Source organism: Nipponia nippon, unplaced genomic scaffold (assembly GCF_047370975.1).
Source record: "Nipponia nippon isolate SJK-2023a ecotype South Korea unplaced genomic scaffold, ASM4737097v1 scaffold_23, whole genome shotgun sequence".
Classification (NCBI taxonomy): Eukaryota; Metazoa; Chordata; class Aves; order Pelecaniformes; family Threskiornithidae; genus Nipponia; species Nipponia nippon.
In genome coordinates, this window is record NW_028262340.1 from 3,515,999 (window position 1) to 3,538,819 (window position 22,821).

Sequence of the window (22,821 nt, forward strand, 5' to 3'; positions counted from 1 at the left end):
CTGGGGGGGGCTGTTCCACACGATGCCGTGGGACGCGGCTCTCCGGCCATGCCGGCCGAGGGTGGTGGGGATGGATGGCTGGGCTGGGGGCTTGTGTCGGTTTTTTGTGGAGGATCGGGGGGCTTTCAGGAAGCTGGGTGGGGACGGTCAGGCGTTCTCGGGGCCTCTGACATTGCAAACGTCCAGCGAGTTCTCCCACACCAAGGGTGCCAGGACTGAACGCTGTTGCTGTTCCTCACCTTCCCTTGTGTCCTGGTTTAACCCCAGCCGGCAGCTGAGCCCCACGCAGCCGCTCGCTCGCTCCCCCCCGGTGGGATGGGGGAGAGAATCGGAAGGGTAAAAGTGAGAAAACTCGTGGGTTGGGATAAAGACAGTTTAATAGGGAAAGCAAAAGCCATGCACACAAGCAAAGCAAAACAAGGAATTCATTCCCTGCTTCCCATGGGCAGGCAGGTGCTCAGCCAGCCCCAGGAGAGCAGGGCTCCATCGTGGTTAACAGTGACTTGGGAAGACAAACGCCATCACTCCGAGCGTCCCCCCCTTCCTTCTTCTTCCCCAGCTTTACGTGGCGAGCGTGAGGCCATACGGTGTGGGACAGCCCTGGGGTCACCGGGGGCAGCTGTCCCGGCCGTGTCCCCTCCCAGCTCCTTGTGCCCCCCAGCCACTCGCTGGCGGGGCGAGGAGCAGAAAAGGCCTTGGCTGTGTGTAGGCGCTGCTCAGCAGGAACCAAACCACCCCTGGGGCGTCAACACTGATTCCAGCACAGCCCCAAACCACAGCCCCACGCTGGCTACTGTCAAGAAAATTAACTCTACCCCAGCCAAAGCCAGCACACCCCCTCCCGGTTTGCCAGAGCATCTCCCTGGGCCACCCCTTTCTCAGAGCAGTCTTTTTGTCCTTCGCCTCGCTTGCTCTCAAGTTCTGTGGCATCCTTGGCACCTAGAGATGGAAGCCTACAGCTCCTTGCAGGGTGCAGAGAACAAAACGGGCGTCTTGCAGCGGAGCACTGGAAGTCTTCATGTCTCACACGCTGAGCAAAACAAACCCACCAGCGCAACACCGGTGCCGGCAGCCTACAGCCGCCCGCAGGCCACGCTGGGCCAGCGCGGAGGACGGCGTGGCGAGTGCCCGGCAACCGCACGGCCGGGTATGCGGCACGGCACAAAATGGCCGCCCGGAAGCGCAGTGGCGGAAGACTACGCCCCCCGGCATGCCGCACGGCACAAAATGGCGGCCGGGAGGCGCGGTGGCGGGAGGCTGTACGTCTGTCCGGGGTTTGGCTGGGGTAGGGTTAATTTTCTTCCTAGTAGCTGGCATAGTGCTGTGTTTTGGATTTCGTATGAGAATAATGTTGATAATACACTGATGTTTTAGTCGTTGCTAAGTAGTGTTTGTGCTAGTGAAGGACTTTTCGGCTTCCCATGCTCTGCCCGGTGCACAAGCAGCTGGGGGGGGGCACAGCCAGGGCAGCTGGCCCAGACTGGCCCAAGGGCTGTTCCATACCATATGGCGTCATGCCCAGTATAGAAACTGGGGGAGTTGGCTGGGGACAGAGATTGCTGCTCGGGGACGGGCTGGGCATCGGTCGGCGAGTGGTGAGCAATTGTATTGTGCATCACTTGTTTTGTATATTCTGTTATCATTATCGTTATTATAATCATTGTTATTATTTGCCACACAAACCAATAGTGTATCCTCAGTTTCCAGTGGTAGAAAACTATGCAGCACGCCCTTGCGTTCTCATAAGTTTTTAATCCTTTGGCGATGCCGCCTGTAATGCTTCTCCTCCTCCTCCCTCCCCAGCCCCGCGGAGCCCAGAGCGAAGCCTCAGGATTCCCAGGCCCGGCCGATTCAGCTGCGATACTGCCCCAGCTCTCCCCTGCTTCCCACCACATACCCCCAGCCTCTCCAGCATCACCCCATGCCTCTTGCTCTCAGGATCCCGAACCCCCTCAGTCCCCTCTTCGCTGGGGTGCCCTCCAGGGCTTCCCCTGCTCGCTGCCTGCCTGGCACAGTGAGCCCCCCACGCTCGGGCGGCCCCACGCCGCCCTGCTGCTCCACCTTTACCCCTCAATGGCCACAGTGTGGTCGTCCCCGTGCACCCCCAAATCCCTCTCCCATCCCCATTGCTCATGTCACGGCGCTGCAGGTGGATCTGTGGCTTGTGCAAGACCCACAGCCCCGAACACGGACCCCTCGTCCCAGCTCACCTTCTCTGCGGTTGCAGCTGCTGCTCCGGTCCTGGCTGGCAATGCTCGGTGGCATCTCTGTTGTCCCAGACTGCCCCGGCATGGCACGGCACTGTGCGGAGCAGGGCACCCCACTCCAAGCGGCCACCCCCATCCATCTGTCTAGCCGATTCCATGAGCAGCACCTGCCCCGCGGGTGCAGCCCCATCCCACCTGCTGCATGGGCCACCGTTGCGGTTCATTGAGAACACGGAGGGCCATCACCATCAGCCGCACTAGGGGCAGCTGGGCCTGGCAGGGCAGCAGAGCTGTGCCCCAGCTCCTGAGAGCTGCTTTCAGGGCCACAAAAATGGTCAGAGGGCTGGAACAGCTCTGCTGTGAGGACAGGCTGAGAGAGCTGGGGGCGTTCAGCCTGGAGAAGCGAAGGCTGCAGGGAGACCTGATTGCTGCCTTTCAGTACTTAAAGGGGGCCTACAAGAAAGATGGGGACAGGCTTTTTAGCAAGGCCTGCTGCAACAGGACAAGGTATAATGGTTTTAAACTAAAGGAGGGGAGATTTAGACTAGATAGAAGGACAAGATTTTTCACAGTGAGGGTTATGAAACACTGGAAGGGGTTGCCCAGAGAGGTGGGAGATGCCCCATCCTTGGAAACATTCAAGGCCAGGCTGGACGGGGCTCTGAGCAACCTGGTCTGGTTGAAGATGTCCCTGCTCACTGCAGGGGGGTTGGACCAGATGACTTTTAAAGGTCCCTTCCATCCCAAAGCATTCTATGATTCTGAAAGCTTGAAGGGAGAGCCCGGGAGGAGCTGTAGGCCATGAGGACATGCTGTAGAGCTCACTGTGGCCGACAGGAACCACCTGCAGGCATCTGCTGTCTGTAGAAACTCCCTCACTCAGCACCACCCACAGGGACGCCAGCCCGCTGCCCCAGCCACAATGGGACCATTTCAGGGTGCTGCGAGCAAAGGCAGGAGCAGCCTGGTATGCTTGGACAGCTTGGCTGGGTCCTGGCTGTCCCTGGGATGATAGGAAATGCCACCAACAGCCCCGAACATCCATGACAATGGAAGGGAAATCCCCTGGAGCCCTGTTGGCAGTACAGAGGTTCTCCAGAGTCACAGAGTAGCTGTTAGCCCTCTCCCCTGCTGTCTCCTTGAGAGGTGGAGTTCAATTCCAATATCTGACAGGAAAACCCCTGATCTCATCTCTCTGTGATTCTGCCCTAGCCCTGGACTAGAGCCCTGCACAAAACTTCCATCGCTCTCAGCTCGACCGCAGCCTCAGCAGCCCATCCGTGTCATGCCTGCACCGTATCAGAGCGCAGATTCGGATCGGAGCTGAATGCTGGGTGGCACAAGGAAAGGTTACTCTACTTTGAGGAGTTAGCGATCCATGTAACAGTTAATGTGAGAAGGTACAGGCCTGTGCTATGCTGCACTGTCCTGGTTTCAGCTGGGATAGAGTTAGTTTTTCTTCCTAGTAGCTGGCACAGTGCTGTGTTTTGGATTTAGGATGAGAATAATGTTGATAACCCACTGATGTTTTAGTCGTTGCTAAGTAGTGTTTGTGCTAGTGAAGGACTTTTCAGCTTCCCCTGCTCTGCCCGGTTGCACAAGCAGCTGGGGGGGCGCACAGCCAGGGCAGCTGGCCCAGACTGGCCCAAGGGCTATTCCGTACCGTATGGCGTCATGCCCAGTATAGAAACTGGGGGAGTTGGCTGGGGGGCAGTGATCGCTGCTCGGGGACGGGCTGGGCATCGGTCGGTGGGTGGTGAGCAACTGTATAGTGTATCACTTGCTTTGTATATTATTATTGTTTATTATTATTATTATTATTATTATTATTATTATTATTATTATTACTACTACTACTACTACTACTACTACTACTACTACTACTACTACTACTATTCTATTTCGTTTTACTTCAATTATTAAACTGTTCTTATCTCAACCCACGGGTGTTCTGACTTTCCCCCTTCCACTTCTCTCCCCCATCCCACCGGGGTGGGGGAGTGGCTGAGTGGCTTAGTTGCTGGCGGGGGTTAAACCACGATGTGCACGTATAGCTTGGCTCTCAGGCCTGCTTTGCGCCACGCGTATCCCTCAGTCTCAGCATACACTGAGCTGGCTAACGGTAACGAAGGAGCCTGTAGGTAGCTCCCACTTGGTACGGGCAATTACACCAGCCGCATGTCTTGACTTCATGTTCAAGTGAAGCAGGAGGGTCTCATGCAAACATCCTTGTGATTGGTGGTAGAAATGATTAATAGAACTGTTTTCCTTTTAGAAAAGCACCGTAAGAGCTCTAAAGACCACGATGTGAGCAGAACCTCTCCAGGGACAGGATCCAGACTGCATGCTGTGCCCTGATAAGAGGTCCCTCTGATTCTGCACAAGTCGTGGTTCCCAGCATCTGAAGGGATGTATGATTATTTGCACTATCCTCTTTTTCCTTCTAGTGTTAGCATCAATAAATGGAAATTTAACCAGTATGGAGTCCGAGTGCCTTTCTTACTGGGATCGTAACAAACACTAGCCCCGGTGCATTACAGTTAGGAACCGCAAAGAAGGGTTCGCAGCCTACTGTTTGGGATTCAGGGCTTACAGCTTCTTGTCACCTGTTCAACAGAAAGGTCAAAATCCTTAAGCTGTAAACCCTGAATCCAGAAGTGATAAACTGCAAATCTTGGAACTCAAACGGTTGTTGGGGGATTTAAAAATTTTTTATAAGGTTGGATTTTAAAGCCTGCGCCATGATCGGTAAATGACTGAACTGGAAACGCTGATTGATAAATACTGACAAACTAAATACGTACAAAATACAGTAATGAACCGTAAGCCCCTCGGTGAGAAACCCTCAACAGCAATGCCTGAACAAAAAAAAAGTAAATAAAAACCTCCAAACCCTCTGTTTTAAACAATAAACGCTACACGCATATAAGCAGGAAACCGATAAAGGGAAGCTGTGGAATTTTTGCTCGCTGCTCAAAATGTTTTGCCCTCGCTGGGAATCTCAACAGGACAAGCAGACGGACACCAGGAACACATGACAGTTGCTTTTTATAAGCTTGGTTTTAGCCACCGTACTAACATGACCATAGGCATGAATCAATCCCAACTACTGAACTAAAATGCACTTCCACCCAATCTACCTGCAGCCCCAACGAGAACCAGTTCATCTGCATTAGGGACGATAACTTGATATTTTTGGTCCTCGCAGCTCCGCGGGCAGACATCCAGAGCCGGTGACACCTGTGGCAGCCAACCAGCCTTTTCTTAAGGAAACCGGTTCCTGCTGAAGAGAGAGAACAGCGTTTGTGACGAACGGGAACGCTGCTCCTGTGGTCACTAGCAGCACCTCAAAACCCGCTTCCTCAGGTCAGTAAATCTCACCCTAAAGACTAACCGGAAAATTCCTCACAGAGTGGCCAGAACAAGGGTAAAACATCTTAGCCGAGGAAATATTTTCAATGATTTTTAGCCTATTACCCACATGATGAACATATGCAGTTCAAGCTACCTAAACGACAGGCATATTGCTCCAATTATGTTCAAGGAAAAGCGATTACCTTCTCTTTAAAGATGCCGAGGCTCATCTGATTGGATGTTTCTCGGTTGTAAGGATGCAATTTAAATGTGTTTGCCTCAGATCTACAAAATTTCTACACAATCAGTTCCTAAATAGCAAGAAACTGGTTTTTGAGTGTTCTGTAAATGTCTTGGAATGGAGCATTTGGGGAGTACAGGCGTCCTGCTTACTTTACAAGAGGCTCCTTTCAACATAGCGAAGGGGAAAACTCGTGCGGGGAAAAGGGAAGTCGCAAGTGGAAATATGGCATGCTATCTAAGCCTAAAAATAGCTAATTAGTGACAAAAAACCCACCTGGATAAATGCCAGGGCGTCTACAGAAATTTTGCATGTGAAAGCGAAAACACAAATCTGCACCTACTGATTTGCATGTATAGCTCAGCAATCACAAGTGAATCTATAAGCTAGCACAGAAACCGGACAAACGTGAAGAGCGTATGCCTCGGTCTCTATATGGTATTCTCTGGCCTGCTTTCAAACACAGTACCGCTGGATTTGGCGGTCCTACAGACAGTATTGAGTAGTATGGTTGTCCAAATTTCTCATTATGTCAGTTTATCATTTGTGATCCTAACTTCACTACTGAAAGAAAACTATGGGAGTGAGTCCACGTTACCCTGAAAGCCTGTAGGACACATCGCTGATGTTTGTGCCTCTAGTTATCCAGCTGGCCGTTGTGGGTCAGACAAATACAGTAGAAAATAAAAATCAATTGTACACATAAAGTGCACATTATTGATGAGTAGGAATGAAAGGTCTTGATTTTTGGAGAATATTTCCACAATTGAAAGATTTCTGTGGCGTTTGACCCTGAGCTAAGAAAACATAATATGGGCGTTGAAGTTTGGGGGATATTTTGCAGCAAACCGAGCACCGAGGATAAGCCAGTGAGGTAGCTTCTAGGCCTGGAAGAAAAACGAGTATTTTCTCCTTATATCAGTAAGTATTTTGTTACTAAACACTGAACATTGGTATGACAGTTTGTCTAAATAGTCAAACTGGAGGCTTAGAGTTTGTGTAAATAGCAAAATGTCTGGACTAAGGTAAAGAGCAGCATCAGCACTATAAAATTGTTATTGGTGCTCGAATTCATTTTCCCTCCTGACTTGTCAAGTTGTCATTTGACTGAAATACCATTTGAAATGAGATAATGCATCCCAGAACATTTTGTGCAGATCGTTAAATGTTCGTCTTAACCTTTATCTTTTACAGAAGAAGCAGATCCCCAGCCACCGTAGTGCGGTCTCCCTGAACACTTAGGATTTTCAAACAAAGCTTCAGCACCTTTGCAGGAGGGTGGGGGGTCCATGGACCATTTCAATGGACGTAGAATTTTTTTTACCAATAGCAGAAAAACGTTTAGAAACCTACTTTAAGTACTCAATAGAAGAGACGTATCTTTAGGAACCTGCTTTAAGTACTTAATAGAAATGGCTGGCTGTAGACTGATAGCTTGCCAAAATGATCGAATACTTCCAGGCAAGCTGTTATTTAACTATGAAATCGGACATGACCTATTGACCGATCCTCAGCACCAAAATTAAAAGATAATGATTAGCTTTTTAGAGTTCTCAGCAGAGGAAGTTTATTTATCCTCTACAGGACACTTGGATCAGCGATACACTTCTGCAGGGCGCTGAGGAGAATCATCTGAAAGAGCATTATAGCGCTGGCTACACTTCTTAATTCACATTGATCCTAGCACTGGAGTTACACATTAATACCAGGCATGCCTAACAAGGCCGTAGCCTTGGCCATCGCGCTGCTAATGCTGGCTCCAGGGCAATCTTTGTACACAAAACAAGCGTATTTCTTTTCCTGTTTTTCCTTTTCTAAAATGAGTTCTCTTTCCCTCCCCTCTCCCCAAACATTTTTTGCAGGCATTTCCTAAAGTTTAGAGCATTTGAAAGGGTGTTCCCCAGCCTACCATCAGTCTCCAAAATGCACTGTAGCAGTCTGATAGGCTCAAAAAAAATTTGAGTAGATTTTAAGCTCTCTTAAATAATTTTCATGCATCAGCTCAGCTTACAAGCTGCGATCTATCCCCGACTGCCAGGCAGCCTTTTTAAAGATAGCATTTACTCTTAGAATCTTTATGTAAGCAAAGGAAGAAATTCTTTACGATGAAGGTGGTGAGACACTGGAACAGGTTGCCGGAGAAGTTGTGACTGCCCCATCATTGGAAGTGTTCAAACTCAGGTGGGACGGGGCTTTGAGCAACCTGATCTAGCGAAAGATGTCTCTGCCCATGGCAGGGGGTTTGGACTAGGAGGTATTTTAAGGTCCCTTCCGACCCAGACCATTCTATGTACCTTTAGCCTGTAGACGTTCTGCCGCCATTCTTCCGCTTTCTCCTACTCCACATTAACCTTTTGTTTTTCAAACTCGGTGAAGGCTAATTTAAGATATGGAGTATTCATTCTGTTCCAGTAGCTCCGTCTTTATCCTCCTCTAGGGAGACACAGAGAATGGTTTGTGGCGTAGAGGTGCAACCGTGGGTTCCGTTTCTAATTCTGCCGCACGCTGACGTGGGGAGGATGTACAGTGTACAGCTTTACTGAATCTTTTACTGTAAGTAAGCAGGTTCTTCAGTAGAACAAACCCATTTATTCTCCCGAGTGGCAGGGTGACTGCTGCAACGATCCATCTGATGACAGAAAGAAGAGAATAGGAAAGGGAGGAATTTAAAAGAAAAAGTTAAAAACAGTAGGCTGTAACCTGTGAACAATTATATAATTAATATATGTGTCCCTTGCATTCCTAAACACCTAGAAAAATCCCTGTTCTTTGAGACTAGGCAGTTTGTGCACTCTTTTATACTGGAAAATATTTCAGCCTGTTCTCGGTATTCTTCCCGCTGGCGTAATGCGGAGGGGTAGCGGAAGGCCTGGGATAAAAAGGGGAGCTGTGTCACTTGGTCTGTTTTTACAGGCTATACATAAGTATTACTATCGAGAAGAATGACTGATATCTTTAGTATGTCTGACGCTTAGGCTGGAATGATAATGACTTGCTCCTAAAAAGAAATACTGAATTATATGGACGGGGAAAATGGTGTAAAACAGTTGCCACGTTCAGGGGTGTTTTAAAGAAGTCAGTATGACAAGTAAGACGGCGTAAGGAGAATAAACGAGAGGTGCAGAATTGTAGAATATAAGGGCAGATGCTGTCTATGAAGAGGGTGTGAGTTTGGAGGGGCCGAAAGTCCTGCCATGGGGTTTGTACATCAGGAGTGTGGTGCCAAGCCACTCCAGGAGAACAGACTGTCTGCAGAAACGTGCGGAGCTAGTCTTTGGGAGGATTTCCCTTCTTCGCTTCTGCATAGGCAAGCCAAGTGTTTGCTGCTACTGAGATATGTAAACTAAAACTTAGTCTGAAAGTTTTCTTCTATTCTGTTTGTCTGAGGCTGAGATCGTTCTTAAAACTTGCAAGGTGAAAGAAAAGATAATCTGAAGGAAGTTAGAGCTGCAGATTTTTTATTTCTAGCTTTTTAAAATGAGATTCTTTCACTAGTCATAGTTAAATTATGCTTGGAGCGGTAGCAGACTGAACAACACAGATTGATTTTTGTCCTCCCTCCATCCCTAGCAAATATAAATTCAATGTGCAAAGCTTGTGCTCCATCACTTGCTCCTGTAGCGAAATAAACTGCTTATAATGTGAAAATTACTCACAGGGACGGAAGATGGCAGGGGCTGTAACTTCTCACCGGACGCCGCAGATCTTGAACTTTACACATTCTTGTAAAGAAAGGTATGTGTTATTTTCAACTTGCCATTTATTTTTAATTTGTTTATCTTTAAAAAATATCTAACTTGCCTATTTGTATACCGATTTGCAAGAGTATTTTCATGTTTAGTAGGCTGCCTTAATACAAAGTTTCCCCTATAGTCATCGGTATTGCGGCTGTAAGACTGCAACTTCCATTTGATTTCTTAACGCTCCTGTTTTACAGGGTGAAAATGAATCCCATCTGAGTAGAAAACACTGTGTTAAACCACCTTTATCCTAAAAAAAAATCAGATTATTCTGGTTTTAGTATAACTGAATTCTATTGAACTGTACTGTACATACAATGAAAAGGTAAATCTACAGATGTACCGGTTATCCCCGCACATAAAAAAGAAAAAGATTTTTGTTAGTGTATGCAATAACATAAACACTGACAAGGAATTTAAAATCTTGTCCACAATGTTGCATCCTGTAATGGAGAAAGAAACAAACATGTGAAAGAAAGGTGAGATGTGCAATTACCCACATATATTACCAGGTTACCTGTACTCAGATGATAATCATTTAGGAAAATGCTGGTAGAGAATTTTTGGATAAATCATTTATTTTTCACCAAATCGGGGCCAAAGATAGCAACGTTTGACACTTAGGCACTCTATTCTGTATTCAAATGCAGGTACCATTGATCAGAGGAAACTGGACCCACTACGGTGATTCTATTTATTTGTTTATCGTTGACATCCGCAAACAAAAAGCAATTGTCTGCGACAAATTATATGCTTAAACATTGTTTTTAATTTAACAATGCAATTTTAGCGAGATGTTTTATTCCCTCTCGAGTTCCTTTGTATAACCAATTTTCACTGCAAAACAGTAATTGGACATTACCGTAACTTCAGCTGCAACGTGGGGCTCGGAACATCCGAAAAGGAGGACCGGGAAATATTTCTCTACCTTCATAAGTGCCTTAAATATAAATGTACTGTTCTCACTGTGCTATCGGATGATGGTTCAAACGGATCGCATACTGCTCTGAAAATCTCATGACAAGTCAGGCACCTGACCGATTTGATGCAGGCTGAGGATGCTTAATGCCTCGTAGCGATGTGCTTATCGGGATGACTTTTACTGATAAATTAGACACGGGCGGATGGTGCGCTTCCCCATCTTGTAGATGAGAGAGAATAATACCTGGATTATCCATGAGCAGTGGGTCATGTTGCCGTGGTTACAATGCGAGATGTGATGGTTTTTCCCAGTGCCATTTTTTTCGTAATGCGTTAAGGAAGGACTGCGGCTTTTACAATGTTTGATACTTTTTTCTCTCATACATTTTAGTGTTAAGATGGCAGAATAACCATGGGAGACTGGAATTTCCTTGGAGGCATTTTAGAGGAGGTCCACATTCATTCCACTATTATTGGAAAGATTTGGCTCACGATCCTCTTCATATTTCGAATGCTTGTCCTCGGAGTGGCAACTGAGGATGTTTGGAACGACGAACAATCAGAATTTATATGCAATACCGAGCAACCCGGTTGCAGAAACGTGTGCTATGATGAGGCCTTTCCCATCTCTCTCATAAGATACTGGGTCTTGCAAGTTATATTTGTGTCTTCCCCTTCCTTGGTGTATATGGGTCATGCCTTATACAGACTAAGAGCCTTGGAAAAAGAGAGGCAAAAAAAGAAAGCTCAGGTAAGAGTGGAACTCGAAAGCACTGAATTAGAAATGACTGAAAATCGGAAAAGGCTGGAGAGAGAGCTCCGGCAATTGGATCAACGAAAGCTAAACAAAGCACCCCTGAGAGGCTCTTTGCTCTGCACTTACGTGATACATATTTTCACAAGATCTGCAGTGGAAGTTGGTTTTATGATTGGGCAGTATCTTCTTTATGGCTTTCATCTAGATCCCCTTTATAAATGTCAGAGAGATCCATGTCCAAACACAGTTGACTGCTTTGTATCTAGACCGACAGAAAAGACAGTGTTCATATTATTCATGCAATCAATAGCCACTGTATCATTGCTTTTAAATATCCTGGAAATTATCCACCTAGGATTCCGAAAAATTAAAATGGGACTCTGCGGGCAGAATAAAAACAAGGACGACCCTGACAATTTCTACATAAACAAATCTAAGAAATTCTCTGTGATACCGCGCTCTTCTTTGGGAATATCTACCACCCCTCAAAAAACTCTTCCTTCTGCACTTAGCGGTTATACCTTTTTAATGGAAAAGCAGACTGACACTGCTGCCTACCCGGTTCTAAATTCTCCTCCCATCTTTCAGTCTGTGCAGAATAACCGTCCAGAAAGCAGCAGCAATTACACCCATCACAATCAGGAAAACAAATCGCCAAAGAAGAGGCCAACTACGAATGCTTTAGACAATCGGACTCAAAATACTAGCACAAATAATAAGGAAGGCTTGCTTGGCAAGCTTGGGATTGAGGCACATGATGCTCAAAAAGAAGCTGAAAAGAAGTATTTCCTTGATGGTGCTCAGAATGCAGATGTAGCTTCAAGCACGTGCTTGAGAAGCTTTGCTGAAATGCCATCGCAAACTTCACTGCAACCCGATACAACTTTTCCTATTCCCGGTTTCAGAAGACAACACGGAATCGGTTCATCTTGGAACTGCTCGGCAATGGTTGAGAGCGCGGGATCTTCATCAAATTCCCTCCTGAAGAACAGCAACCGAAGACAAAGCAGTTTCAGTGCAAACAAAGCCCAACCTCCTTACAATGCTGACGTAAAAAATTCTAGCCGACCAGACACTCCTGACTCTGCAGGAGAGGTGGGCTCAGAATCTAAACTAAGTAGGAACTGCGATAGTCCTAAGCCTTTTCCTCTGCCTAGGCGACTGTCGCTGTCAAGTAACGCCAGCAGCAGGCGTGCCGCCTCCGATCTGCAAATATAGTGTGAGTTAACCCATGAATCGTGCTCGCCAACGCTGGGATCGTTACTGAGCATTGCGACATAGGCAACGCCTATGTATAAGAGCAGCTAAATTGTTCAACTTTAACCAGCTGTTTCACCTAGATAGAAAAGTTGTGTAGCCCTTGGAATATCAGCTCAGTCACTTTTAAACAGTCTCTTTACTTCCTTTGTAATGAAAGGGTGGCTTAGACCGCAGCGTAGAAACTTCTACGCTACCCCTCCAGCTAAAAAGGAAAACATACATCGTGTAAGTCCACATATTAGGAAAAGTCAGGCATAAAATCACAGCTGATACTATTTAAACTGAACAAAAGTAGAAGACAAAATTTACAGTCTAACAATATATTTTATGATGACCAGGAAATGAAATTATGCTAAAGATGGCACTGGCGCTCTCGGCAGAAATTAATTATCGGTAAATATGTTTCTGCTTAATCGCTCTGAGAATTCAGACATTTGATAGCTGTCTGAAAGCAGAATGTCAAACATATTCCGCTGTTTGAACTGCATTAAATACAAAAAGGACAAAACATTCGATACATGTATCACTAATTCTTTGGCTCCACGGTACACTTCTTTTCAGTGTATCACCACTGACTTCCTCAGCAGAAAAATCTGAGTCAATCTCTTATCGTATACTATTACTGTTAAATACACTATTACATTTTTAAAGCATCATGAATTACAAATGAGTCGTGAGCTTTAATTCTGAGATTTTGCATGACACTGATAAGGTAGCAATTATTTTTTTTTTAATCAGAAAACAAGTTACTGAAATTTATTAATCAGAAATTTTGGATTTCACAAACCAGAAGGCTTACTATGGTAAAAAAAAAAAAAAAAAAAAAGAGGAAAAAAAAAGAAAAAATAGTAGTACCTTCCTACTTTCAGTTACAATGTCAAAAAAACATATAAAAGGTTTATCAAACTGTAAACCTACTCCTTTTCTGGATGCTATGGGGTCCGTCTGTCCCCTGAATACTGACAAACTTTTAAATCAAAGAATGCTTATAACTGTTTAGAAGGAGCATTTCCATTTATGTTTTTTATGGGGGTAATAAAACAAATAAAGGACATTCATCCACTTGCTGCTCCAGTCCATGTAGTGCAAGGCAAGTTCCATGAAACATCTTGAAATAATAAAGGAGGGAAAGATGAACAAAATACTGTGTTACATTTGTAATCGAGACTTCCATGAATGAAATACATTTACTTGAGTTGCACAGCACGGACAGGCTGTAAATACTTGGTGAGGTGGTCGCATCTGGGATACATTAGTGTATATGTGTATATTTTTTACTAATGGATTTGGGACACATTGGTGTATACGTGTGTATTTTTTACTAATGGATTTGACTTACTGTACGTGTACTGGAAAAATAATTTGTGAGATGTAGCCTCACGATGTTACGGCATCATTAAATTCGTAATGTGCATTATCATCGTGCTTATGAGCCAGCCGTGTTTCAGAGTGGCTGAAGGCTGTGCAATAGGAAAAAAAGGAGCCAGAAAACCTACAAGGCTCTTCTGCTTGCAGCATTAATTTGGCCCTGTCCACATAAGAAATACGCATTAATACCATTAAAATTATTCACTGTAGATTTCTCTCCAGCGGCTATTCTTCTCACCTCTGGTATCTCTCTACGTGTATACGTAAATACAGCTCTGCATAATTCTGCTTACACTGTAAAATTTAACATTGTGTAATATACAGGAAGGTATATAAATGTATAGCGTGATTTAGCTGAGTTGATACTGCTACTGTGGCTTTAATTCTTGCATTTCTTGGTGTGTAAGTTTCTGTGGGTGATAACTGTGCTAATGCATGTTTTGCATTTAATGTCTGTGGAATAAAATGCCTAGTATTTAATAAACTCCTCTCCCACTGTCTAAACAATAGAAAATTAGCCTTCAGCTGCTCACATATGGGATATGATGTTCGCATTTCTGTTGGTTCAAGATAAGATACAAAAGAATTTGTTTTTCTGCTGCTGACAGAGGATTTTTATTAACTTTTTTGTGTGGACATGGGTCAAACATTCTGGTTCATCACAGCACCTTGCCAACAGAAAAGTATAGCTTAATTCAGTGAAAACTGAAGACGTTGCAGAAGAGCGTGCAGAAAAAGTGTGAAAAGACCCTAACATTGCAGGTGCAGGATTATGTGGTTGGTTCTTTCTTTTTTATTTCTGTAACAAACAGATTTTATCAGTCACAGAAACATACAATCACAGAATCGTTAAGGTTGGAAAAGACCTCTGAGATCATCAAGTCCAACCGTTTGCCCAGCACTGCCAAGGCCACCACTGAACCATGTCCCTAAGCACCACATCTCCCTGGCTTTTAAATACCCCCAGGGATGGGGACTCAGCCCCTGCCCTGGGCAGCCTGGGCCAGGGCCTGACAGCCCTTTGGGTGAAGAAATTTTCTAATACCTAATCTAATCCTCCCCCAGCACAACTTGAGGCCATTTCCCTTTGTCCCATCGCTTGTTACTGGGGAGAAGAGACCGACCCCCCCTGGCTCCAGCCTCCTTTCAGGCAGTTGCAGAGAGCGATGAGGGCTCCCCTCAGCCTCCTCTTCTCCAGGCTGAGCCCCCCCAGCTCCCCCAGCCGCTCCTCCCCAGCCTTGGGCTCCAGCCCCTGCCCCAGCCTCGCTGCCCTGCTCTGGCCACGCTCCAGCCCCTCCATGGCCTTCGTGGGGTGAGGGGCCCAGCGCTGAGCACAGCATTCGAGGGGCGGCCTCACCAGTGCTGAGCACAGGGGAACGATCCCTGCCCTGCTCCTGCTGGCCACACTATTCCTGATACAAGCCAGGATGCCATTGGCCCTCTTGGCCACCTGGGCACACTGCTGGCTCGTGTTCAGCGGCTGTCGACCAGCACCCCCAGGTCCTTTCCCGCCGGGCAGCTCCCAGCCGCTCCTCCCCACGCCGGCAGCGCTGCACGGGGCTGTTGTGACCCAGGCGCAGGACCCGGCCCTGGGCCTGGGCGACCCTCGCAGGGTTGGCCCGGGCCCGCTCAGTCGGTACCGCAGCGGTTCGTGTGGCACCGCTTCCGCCGTTGCAAACGGCCGAGGGAGGCCGGGGCGGGCGCGGGGCGTTGCCGCGGCCCCGTCGCTGCGGTAACAGCGGGGAAGCCGTACAAGAGCGGTGCGCAGGCGCGGCCCGGGGCAGGCGCGCTGGGGTCAGATGGCGCATTACAAGGTAGGGGGGAGCGAGCGAGCCGGCGGCGGCGCGGGGTCGGTGCGGCTTCTCCTGCCGCCTGCGCGGAGGGGCCGGGCCGCGGGTTGGCGCCGGCTCGGCCCTCCGTGCCGCCGCCGCGGCGGAGGGGGGGGGGCCGGCCTGCTCCGACCAGCCGCCGCCGTAGCTGAGGGGGGGGCGCCGCCGATCTGACCCGTGTGGGCGTCCTCCCTCAGGCCGCCGACTCCAAGCGGGAGCAGTTCCGCCGGTACCTGGAGAAGTCGGGGGTGCTGGACACGCTCACCAAGGGTAAGTCTGCGGCCGGGGGCGGCTCTCCGGCCGGGGGCCGTTCCCCTCGGGGCGTCCCGCTCCGGCGGCGCCGCTGTCGGCCGCCTCCCGGGCCGCCCCGGCGCTCGCCGCCGGCCCCTCGCCGAACCGGTCGCTCCTTCTCCTCAGTCTGGGGGGCGGCCGGCGGCGGAACCGGCCCGGGAGGGGCGGTGCGGGGGTCGAAGCGGAGCCGGGCAGCGAGGCAGTGGGCGCGGGGGAGGGCGGAGGAGCCCCGCGGGAGGGCGGCCCGGGGGCCGCGGCGCCTTCGCTCCCTGGCAGCTCTGCGTTCGTGGCCTGGGTCGGTTGTTAGAGACGCGTGTGGAACCGGAGAGGCGGAGAGCCCTCGGGCAGGGCAAGGCGGTTCCTGGCCCTTCGGGTGCCCTGCTGGAGACCTCTCCTGCTCGGCCAAAGCGCTTGTCCCCGGCTTCTGGGAACAGCTGCATGTCTTGGGGCTGTTATCTGCCAGAGCTCTCCAGAGAAAGTCAGTGCTTGAGACAAAATAACAGCAAACGTGCTCTGAAAACCACTCTATTAAAAACGATCCTTTCTTGAGTAGACCTTGGCACTTCTCCTAAAACTAATGAACCTGTAAGTTTTGTGTGAGTGACTGTCCCTATCGGAACGGGGAAATGATGATGCTAAACTTGATGCATACTTTGGCTTTCTGTATGGCTTAGCATCTTTTAAATCCTTCTGAAGTCTTTTTGAGAGCCTTCCAACAGTATGTGGAGAAAATCTGTTAATATTCCTGCTTGGAAACTACGCTGTTTGAAGAGGGAGCAGCAGATCTAGGATGTCAAGTGAATAGATGCCGTGCTACGACGCTCGGCCTGGCTCGTGGGTACCATTTGCTTGCTTTCTATTGCGATACTAAGCATCCTATGGGATGGCAAAACAAGTGTGCCAAGCAGCGTGGCATCCTAATTTTGTTTTTTAACTCAGGTGCTTAGCTTAAAACTAATTTGGCTGTGCAGTTTGGACGTCTGACAGTGGGAGAAGGGAATCCAAGTATTTATGAAAGCAGACGTCTTCTGTAGCCACGTGTGTGCCCCTGTGGGGACGGGGAGCGGTGATGTTTGGGAACTTTCTGAGTATTCACGTGGCTGAGTTCTCCAGGTATGGAATTGGTATGTGCACAGCTAGTTTTATTTAAGCTGTACTGCTGCTGATGCCTGACCTCTCTGGCACTCTGTTGGCCGCTAAAGCCCCCATCCATAGAGATGATCAGCGTCACCTACTCTGATGGTAGCCCTTTTGTAACTGTAGGTGTTCGATGGAGGTTTGCTTTTATGCTGAAAGTTACAGAAGTCCTGATGTTGTCCTGCGGTTCAAATATGTAGCTTAAGTGGAAGTAATGGTTTATGAAGGGAGAGTCTCAAAATAATTAGAATTTCAATTTTGCTGATGAAAACCAGTACTAGGGTTGTGTGTGGAATGTGTAAAAATTGTACAGGCTGTTTTGTGTTCCATGCTAGAATAGCCAAGGACTGTGGTTAGGGGATCAACAAAACTTCTGTCTAGCTGTTACTGGGTGCGATGCACTGTTCCCTCCTGTACAGCAGACCTAGTCTTTATGTCAAAGTATATAGGTGAAAATCTTGTTAAACAGAAAGATGTGCTCTAAATGTGGCATGCAACTTGTATGCCTTCTGACTGTTGGTACATGTTTTAAAAACTTAGAGTTGCATGAACTTCTTGCAATTGTTGAATATTTTCTATTTGCAGTGTTGGTAGCCTTGTATGAAGAGCCAGAGAAACCAAATAGTGCACTGGAGTATCCTTTTTCTCTTCTGTGAATTGTTCGTAGAGACTTCGCACGGAACAGCAGTACTGCTTCTGACTCGTAGGTGAACTGGAGAGGCTTGTTTAGAAGACTTAAATTGAGAACATGGCTTTTATGGATGCATTTTAGCTAATAATTGCGTTGTTACAAGATAACAGAAAGTCTGACAGGATGCCAGAGAACTGTGCGTATCAGTACGCCAGCAATTATGAAGTTAAGTTATAGGCCATTACAGAATGTCGTAGACCTGCAGCATTAGATTTGAGTACTTACAGTATCTGTGGCTTCTGAAGTCGGCTTCTTCGCACTTCCTCTTTTTTTTTTTTTCTTTAATCATACAAGAGGGAAAACAAATTAATGTCTTTTGTTTCTTGCTATTTTTTTATCAGCCTCCCTTTTTGGCTATTGCTTCTGTTTTTTGCTCGTTCCTTTTAACTCTTCAAAACTTCTGCATTTAGGAGAGGAAAAGGAGGGTGTAGAGAAACATGAGAATTTGTCCTGTGCGTACTGATGTCTTGCTTTCTTTTTTCGTTTAAGGAATATAGTAACGAACTTGAAAAGCTTTCTTATTTTTGTAACTTCATCCTGTAGGATGAAAAGCACTGTAGTAATGTTAAGTGGTTTAATGCAGTTTCGGTCATGTGTATTGCAGCACTAACTTCATCGCAAGTGTTAAAATGCGGTTATGCTATCTAACTGAAGAAATACTTAACATTTAAATATCAGCTTTCTGAAGCATCATCTGGGAGCTTCAGCTCCTGAGAGTCCAGAAATAGAGGCACTTCGCTTGGAAGTGGCAGAGATGAAAGAAAAATACGAAGCTGTGTTGGAAGAAAATAAAAAACTGAAAACCAAGGTAAAAGTCTACTTAGTGTTCCTCAATAGTTCCGTATTACACAACAAGACAACACTTTAATACTTAGAATACAGCTAACTTTCTTCCATTAGAGTAACTGATAAATGTTGTTGCATCGTTTAGCCTTACGGCTGAGGAATGCTGATAGAATTCAGTGTACTAAAGATTTATTTTTTGATGGGACACTTCCTGTATAGAATAGTATTCCTAAACTAGGGATTTTATTCATTTATTTAGTGAAAGTGTATGTTATCGAGGCTAATCCCATGTCTTCATTCAGTCCTGTCTGGATGTGTTTAAGTTGTCTGATATTATGTAGCTCATGCTTCCACAAGAGTTTTGAAAAAGAAGAAAGCGAATGTATCTATTACAAAGGCTTTCAAAAAGCAAACTGAAGGAGGAATATTATATACTAGTTTGTGTGACCTGGCACAGACTTGCAGGTGGCAGGATGCTACCAGTGGAGGCACTCGTATCCCTGTGGATCAGTAACGCGCACTTTTCAGCTGAAACGACCCTGCTATTGTTCTGTCTGCGACAGCAGTGGATCTGAAGTGCTAGCTAGGGCAGAGCCGTTCTTTAAGGGGTCTACAGGCTGTCTGAAACAGCTCTGAGATGTGAACAACTTCCCCCTGTGAGAGGGCGCTGACTGTAAACCTAACACCACCGAAGAAGGAAACCTTTGAGAACCTTAATAAGCTAGTATCTTATGTTCCACCTCAAGTTTCCATGCATTTGTTGGAAGAGGACGGCGGCTGTTACGTGTGAACGTCCCGATGGGGTTTTTACTGGGAGACAACCACCCTACCTTAGTTCTGGGAGAAAGGATTCTTGGGCATTACCCTTTTGTATTTCTCATCTGGAGTGCCCTCTTGCTGCCCTAGTAATCCTCCTCTTTGTTACCCACTGTGAGTCCTTACAGCTACATTTGTTATTTCTCACTAGGAAATATGGCAAAGAGCAGAATTTTAGGGGGAGTAGCAATAGACCAGCAGTTCACTTGGCGTAGCCGACTTAAAAATGCAACCGATAGTAAGTAGACACATGAAAGCAGAGTAACCTGAGTCTTTGTTTAAAGAAATCTTTTAAAGAAGTGAAAACTTGTTCCAGGAAAGCAAGCCCTTCCATAATCATAGGTTATTTGTGCTTTCACCTTCTTCAGCCTTCAAATGAAAACTCTTATGTGTGTTCCAGTATTAATGTTTTTGCTTTTTCCCCTCTTTCCCCTACCATCTTTTCCCTGTCATTCTGACATACCGTAGAAGTTCACATGGACAGATTGCAGGGAGAACACTACCGTTGAGCTTTTTTTTTTTTTTCTTTAGCAGTCATCTAGCATACAACACATGCATTTAACCGTGCACTTATTGGTAACTTGAATCATGTCCAAGTAGGTGGTGGTGTTCTGTTGCATTCATTTGTGAAGATCTGTTCTTTTCCTTACCTGACATGCTGACCAATAAATGTATTTGGAGGGGGGCAGGAATTCAATAGTTAGGCCTTTGTGGAAAAGAAAACTGACTTTGGATTGTGCACTGGCCATCTTTTGTGGCAAAATCCACAAGAAAGACAAAATGCTATTTTTAGCAGTTCTTGTTAGTGATATAGTGATTGCTGTAATTTAGCGTTGCTACAAGAAACACATGGGTATTTTAATTTTTTTATGTACTTTGTTTATTTTTAACCTACTCTGCAATTTGCAGGAGAGGGGAAGAATCTTAACTGAGGAAACCGGACTGGCCTATTTCAGAGACTCAGTCCTAATGCTTGAACTGTTTTTCAAGCTTGAGCTTATCTTTAATGTAACTGAGGTCAAGTAAACACCTTCATATGTGTCTCTGGAAGTAACTTTACAAGCAGAGGTCATACTTTAGTGCATAGCTGCCTAGGCCATACTCTCCAGAAAGCGTAATGAAAGCTAGAATGATTACAGAAAATGTCAGTTTCGGTACTGTTGCTGTGAGAATGACCGTTTCATTTAATCATATTCCAGTGAAATCAAAGCTTATAAGGCACTGATCATTATCAGCTGCTATTTGAGATGAAAAGTACTTAATGAGACCTAGAACAAGAAACAGGGAAGAAATTAAGGGCAAGACCTATATGCTTGCAAGTACGTTTAAAAAGCCCCCTTGTTATAGCGGCATGACTATACAAGGTGACCAACTGATGTTTTGAGGGAAGGGTTACTTTGTTGCTTAACTTGAAAATAGACTTGGATAAATATCAGTGATGGATTAAAATGCACAAAGTAAATGGAACACTTCCAGACCAAATGTTTTCCTACATTTCTTAATGTAGAAAGTCTCTGAAATGTTGCAGCTAACTCAATTCCTCTCTTTAAATCCACAGCTGGCTCAGTATGAACCACCTCAAGACGAGAAGCATGGTGAATAACAGTAGTTTCTCCTTTAATGCCTTGACTTAATAAAGGGCTTCCTGAGAACTGCAGTCTTTTTTTTTTTTTCTTTTCTTCCCCTGTGTGAACTCTGCATGTCTACTTTGTTACCTCGTCATCTTAAAGAAAGAAAAAATGCAGTATCGTGAATGTACAGCTATTTTTGTGCAGCTGGAGCAGCAACTGATGAGTTTAAGCATACTGGCCAACTTTCTTGCTTTCTGTGTTTGAGAAAAGGTGATAGTTATGATTAAGTTGTAGATAACTGTGCCTGCTAACTTTGTGTAAATTTTGCATCATGGTCAATGGTCCTGTTAAGCTGCTGCTCTCTGTCTTGGTTTCCTTTTAACTGGAGGGGGTGACATGACACAAATGGACCAACTGTAAACGAAAGCAGGACCTCCAAGGTATGTCCGAAGTCAGTACTCAGCAGTGAGTTTAGGCTTCTACTGAAGCTGATAGGGTAACTGTCTACTCGGAGGGGCACAAAAGGAGTGAGTATAGTTAAGTGATGGACGCAGCACAACGTTGGAGATGCAGGACCTGCTGAACTTACACTTTTTTTTAATTTGCATGAGCTGTACTGATTTCCTTGCAGTTCATGTCTCCGATCCTGTTTCAGAAACCGGGCCTTGGAGAGTTGATCCAGATACTGCCTGGACGGTTCTGAACAGAATACAAAATTCTTACTTGTCGTGGATGTCCTGTGTAATTAGAGTGGTGTGTGTAAGAGTGCAATGTGGGGAGTTCTGCTTTCCAATTCATCCAACGGGGAAAAGAAAATCTAGGCAGGGCAGAAAATCCAAGAGTGGGGTGTGTGACTCGTGATTTCTAATTTTGCCTCTATGTTCCATGGCCCCTGTTTCCCTGAATCAGCTTCACAATTCTGAAATGCAAAGTTGTACTTCTAAAAAAAAAAAAAAAGAAAAAGATTCATTTTAAAGAGCTGCATTCATCTCCTATCCTAAAACTAGGTATTTTAAAGGCAACTAATGACAGGAAAAAAAAAGGGGTGGGGGGGAAGTGCAGCAGCTGTCTTATGCATTAGATCCACTGGCTGTTAGTTTAACTTTGCTGTTTCTAGGATGGGTTTTGCAGCTCGTCTTACAGGAGCGGGAGGATGGATCAGAACTTTTGCTAAAGGCAATGTACAAACTGAAATCAAGGGCTAACGAATGTAATGGGTACCTTGCTACTGTACCGATTACTGACCTAAAGAGACCAGAAGGGAGGTAAACGAGGGGAAAATACCGTGTTAAATCTTTAAAACAACAACACAACCCCACCACCACGAACAAGCAAACAGAACAAACGCCCCCTGCTCGGGCACAAAGGGGAGAAGCGAGCTCACCTGTCAGTCAGAACCTGCACCGGGTGCTGCGCGGCAGCGTGCAGGCACGGGGGGAGGCTGCTGCTGTAGGAAAGGCGTCCTACACCAGCTCCGAGCCAGGGGAGCGGAGGACGAGGGGGGTGAGCGCTGCTGGCGGCGCGCCTCGCCAGGGCCGCACCGGCGGGCGAGGCCTCGGGGCCGGGCCGCGAAGGACGCCGTGGTTGGCAGCGCTTTTCACGCCCTCTGAGAACAGTTTGGTCCTGTGAGCCTGAAATAAGCATTGTCATGAAATAAGTATTTGCTACAGCTTCGCTCGAGCTGCCTGTACGAGTGACGCCAGCAGAAAATTAATGACGACTTAACGAAGACCCCTGCGCCTGGGCCGCTGCGGGCCCCGCCCCTCCCGCTCACGTGCGGCAGTGGCGTCAGGTGACTCGGGTCGTCTGACCGGAGCCATCCTACCTCGCTGCCTCCCTCAGCCAATCGGCG

The 22,821-nt window shown here is 46.6% G+C and overlaps 2 protein-coding genes and 2 long non-coding RNA genes across 8 annotated transcripts; 2 read left to right on the top strand and 2 right to left on the bottom strand.

Annotated features, from left to right (window-relative positions):
• Positions 1 to 1,208: 1,208 nt before the first annotated feature.
• Positions 1,209 to 15,310, top strand: GJA9 (gap junction protein alpha 9). Of its 3 annotated transcripts, XM_087760492.1 has the most exons (6): positions 1,241 to 1,285; positions 4,483 to 4,618; positions 5,416 to 5,573; positions 8,240 to 8,355; positions 9,461 to 9,537; positions 10,855 to 15,310. In XM_087760492.1, exon 6 carries the CDS (start codon positions 10,876 to 10,878, stop codon positions 12,436 to 12,438), a length of 1,563 nt encoding a protein of 520 aa, XP_087616618.1. In that variant the 5' UTR covers positions 1,241 to 1,285; positions 4,483 to 4,618; positions 5,416 to 5,573; positions 8,240 to 8,355; positions 9,461 to 9,537; positions 10,855 to 10,875; the 3' UTR covers positions 12,439 to 15,310. The 3 variants fall into 3 exon arrangements, with proteins under 3 accessions (XP_087616619.1, XP_087616618.1, XP_087616617.1); XM_087760493.1 differs by lacking the exon at positions 4,483 to 4,618 and having other exon boundaries at positions 1,209 to 1,285; XM_087760491.1 differs by lacking the exons at positions 1,241 to 1,285; positions 4,483 to 4,618; positions 8,240 to 8,355 and having other exon boundaries at positions 5,438 to 5,573.
• LOC148055368 (uncharacterized) lies at positions 5,237 to 10,862 on the bottom strand. 2 transcript variants are annotated; one of them, XR_015705411.1, is made up of 4 exons: positions 10,708 to 10,862; positions 9,459 to 9,524; positions 8,097 to 8,431; positions 5,237 to 5,490 (listed from the first exon to the last, which is right to left on the bottom strand). It is a non-coding gene; the product is annotated as an uncharacterized LOC148055368 (long non-coding RNA). The 2 variants fall into 2 exon arrangements; XR_015705412.1 differs by having other exon boundaries at positions 10,405 to 10,862.
• A 182-nt stretch (positions 15,311 to 15,492) lies between the features above and the next one.
• MYCBP (MYC binding protein) lies at positions 15,493 to 21,050 on the top strand. Its single transcript, XM_087760494.1, has 5 exons — positions 15,493 to 15,662; positions 15,875 to 15,947; positions 17,691 to 17,739; positions 18,475 to 18,604; positions 20,957 to 21,050. Exons 1-5 carry the CDS (start codon positions 15,648 to 15,650, stop codon positions 20,999 to 21,001), a joined length of 312 nt encoding a protein of 103 aa, XP_087616620.1. The 5' UTR covers positions 15,493 to 15,647; the 3' UTR covers positions 21,002 to 21,050.
• LOC148055369 (uncharacterized) lies at positions 17,819 to 22,793 on the bottom strand. 2 transcript variants are annotated; one of them, XR_015705410.1, is made up of 3 exons: positions 22,354 to 22,751; positions 21,559 to 21,909; positions 17,819 to 18,333 (listed from the first exon to the last, which is right to left on the bottom strand). It is a non-coding gene; the product is annotated as an uncharacterized LOC148055369 (long non-coding RNA). The 2 variants fall into 2 exon arrangements; XR_015705409.1 differs by lacking the exon at positions 17,819 to 18,333 and having other exon boundaries at positions 21,550 to 21,909; positions 22,354 to 22,793.
• Positions 22,794 to 22,821: the final 28 nt, after the last annotated feature.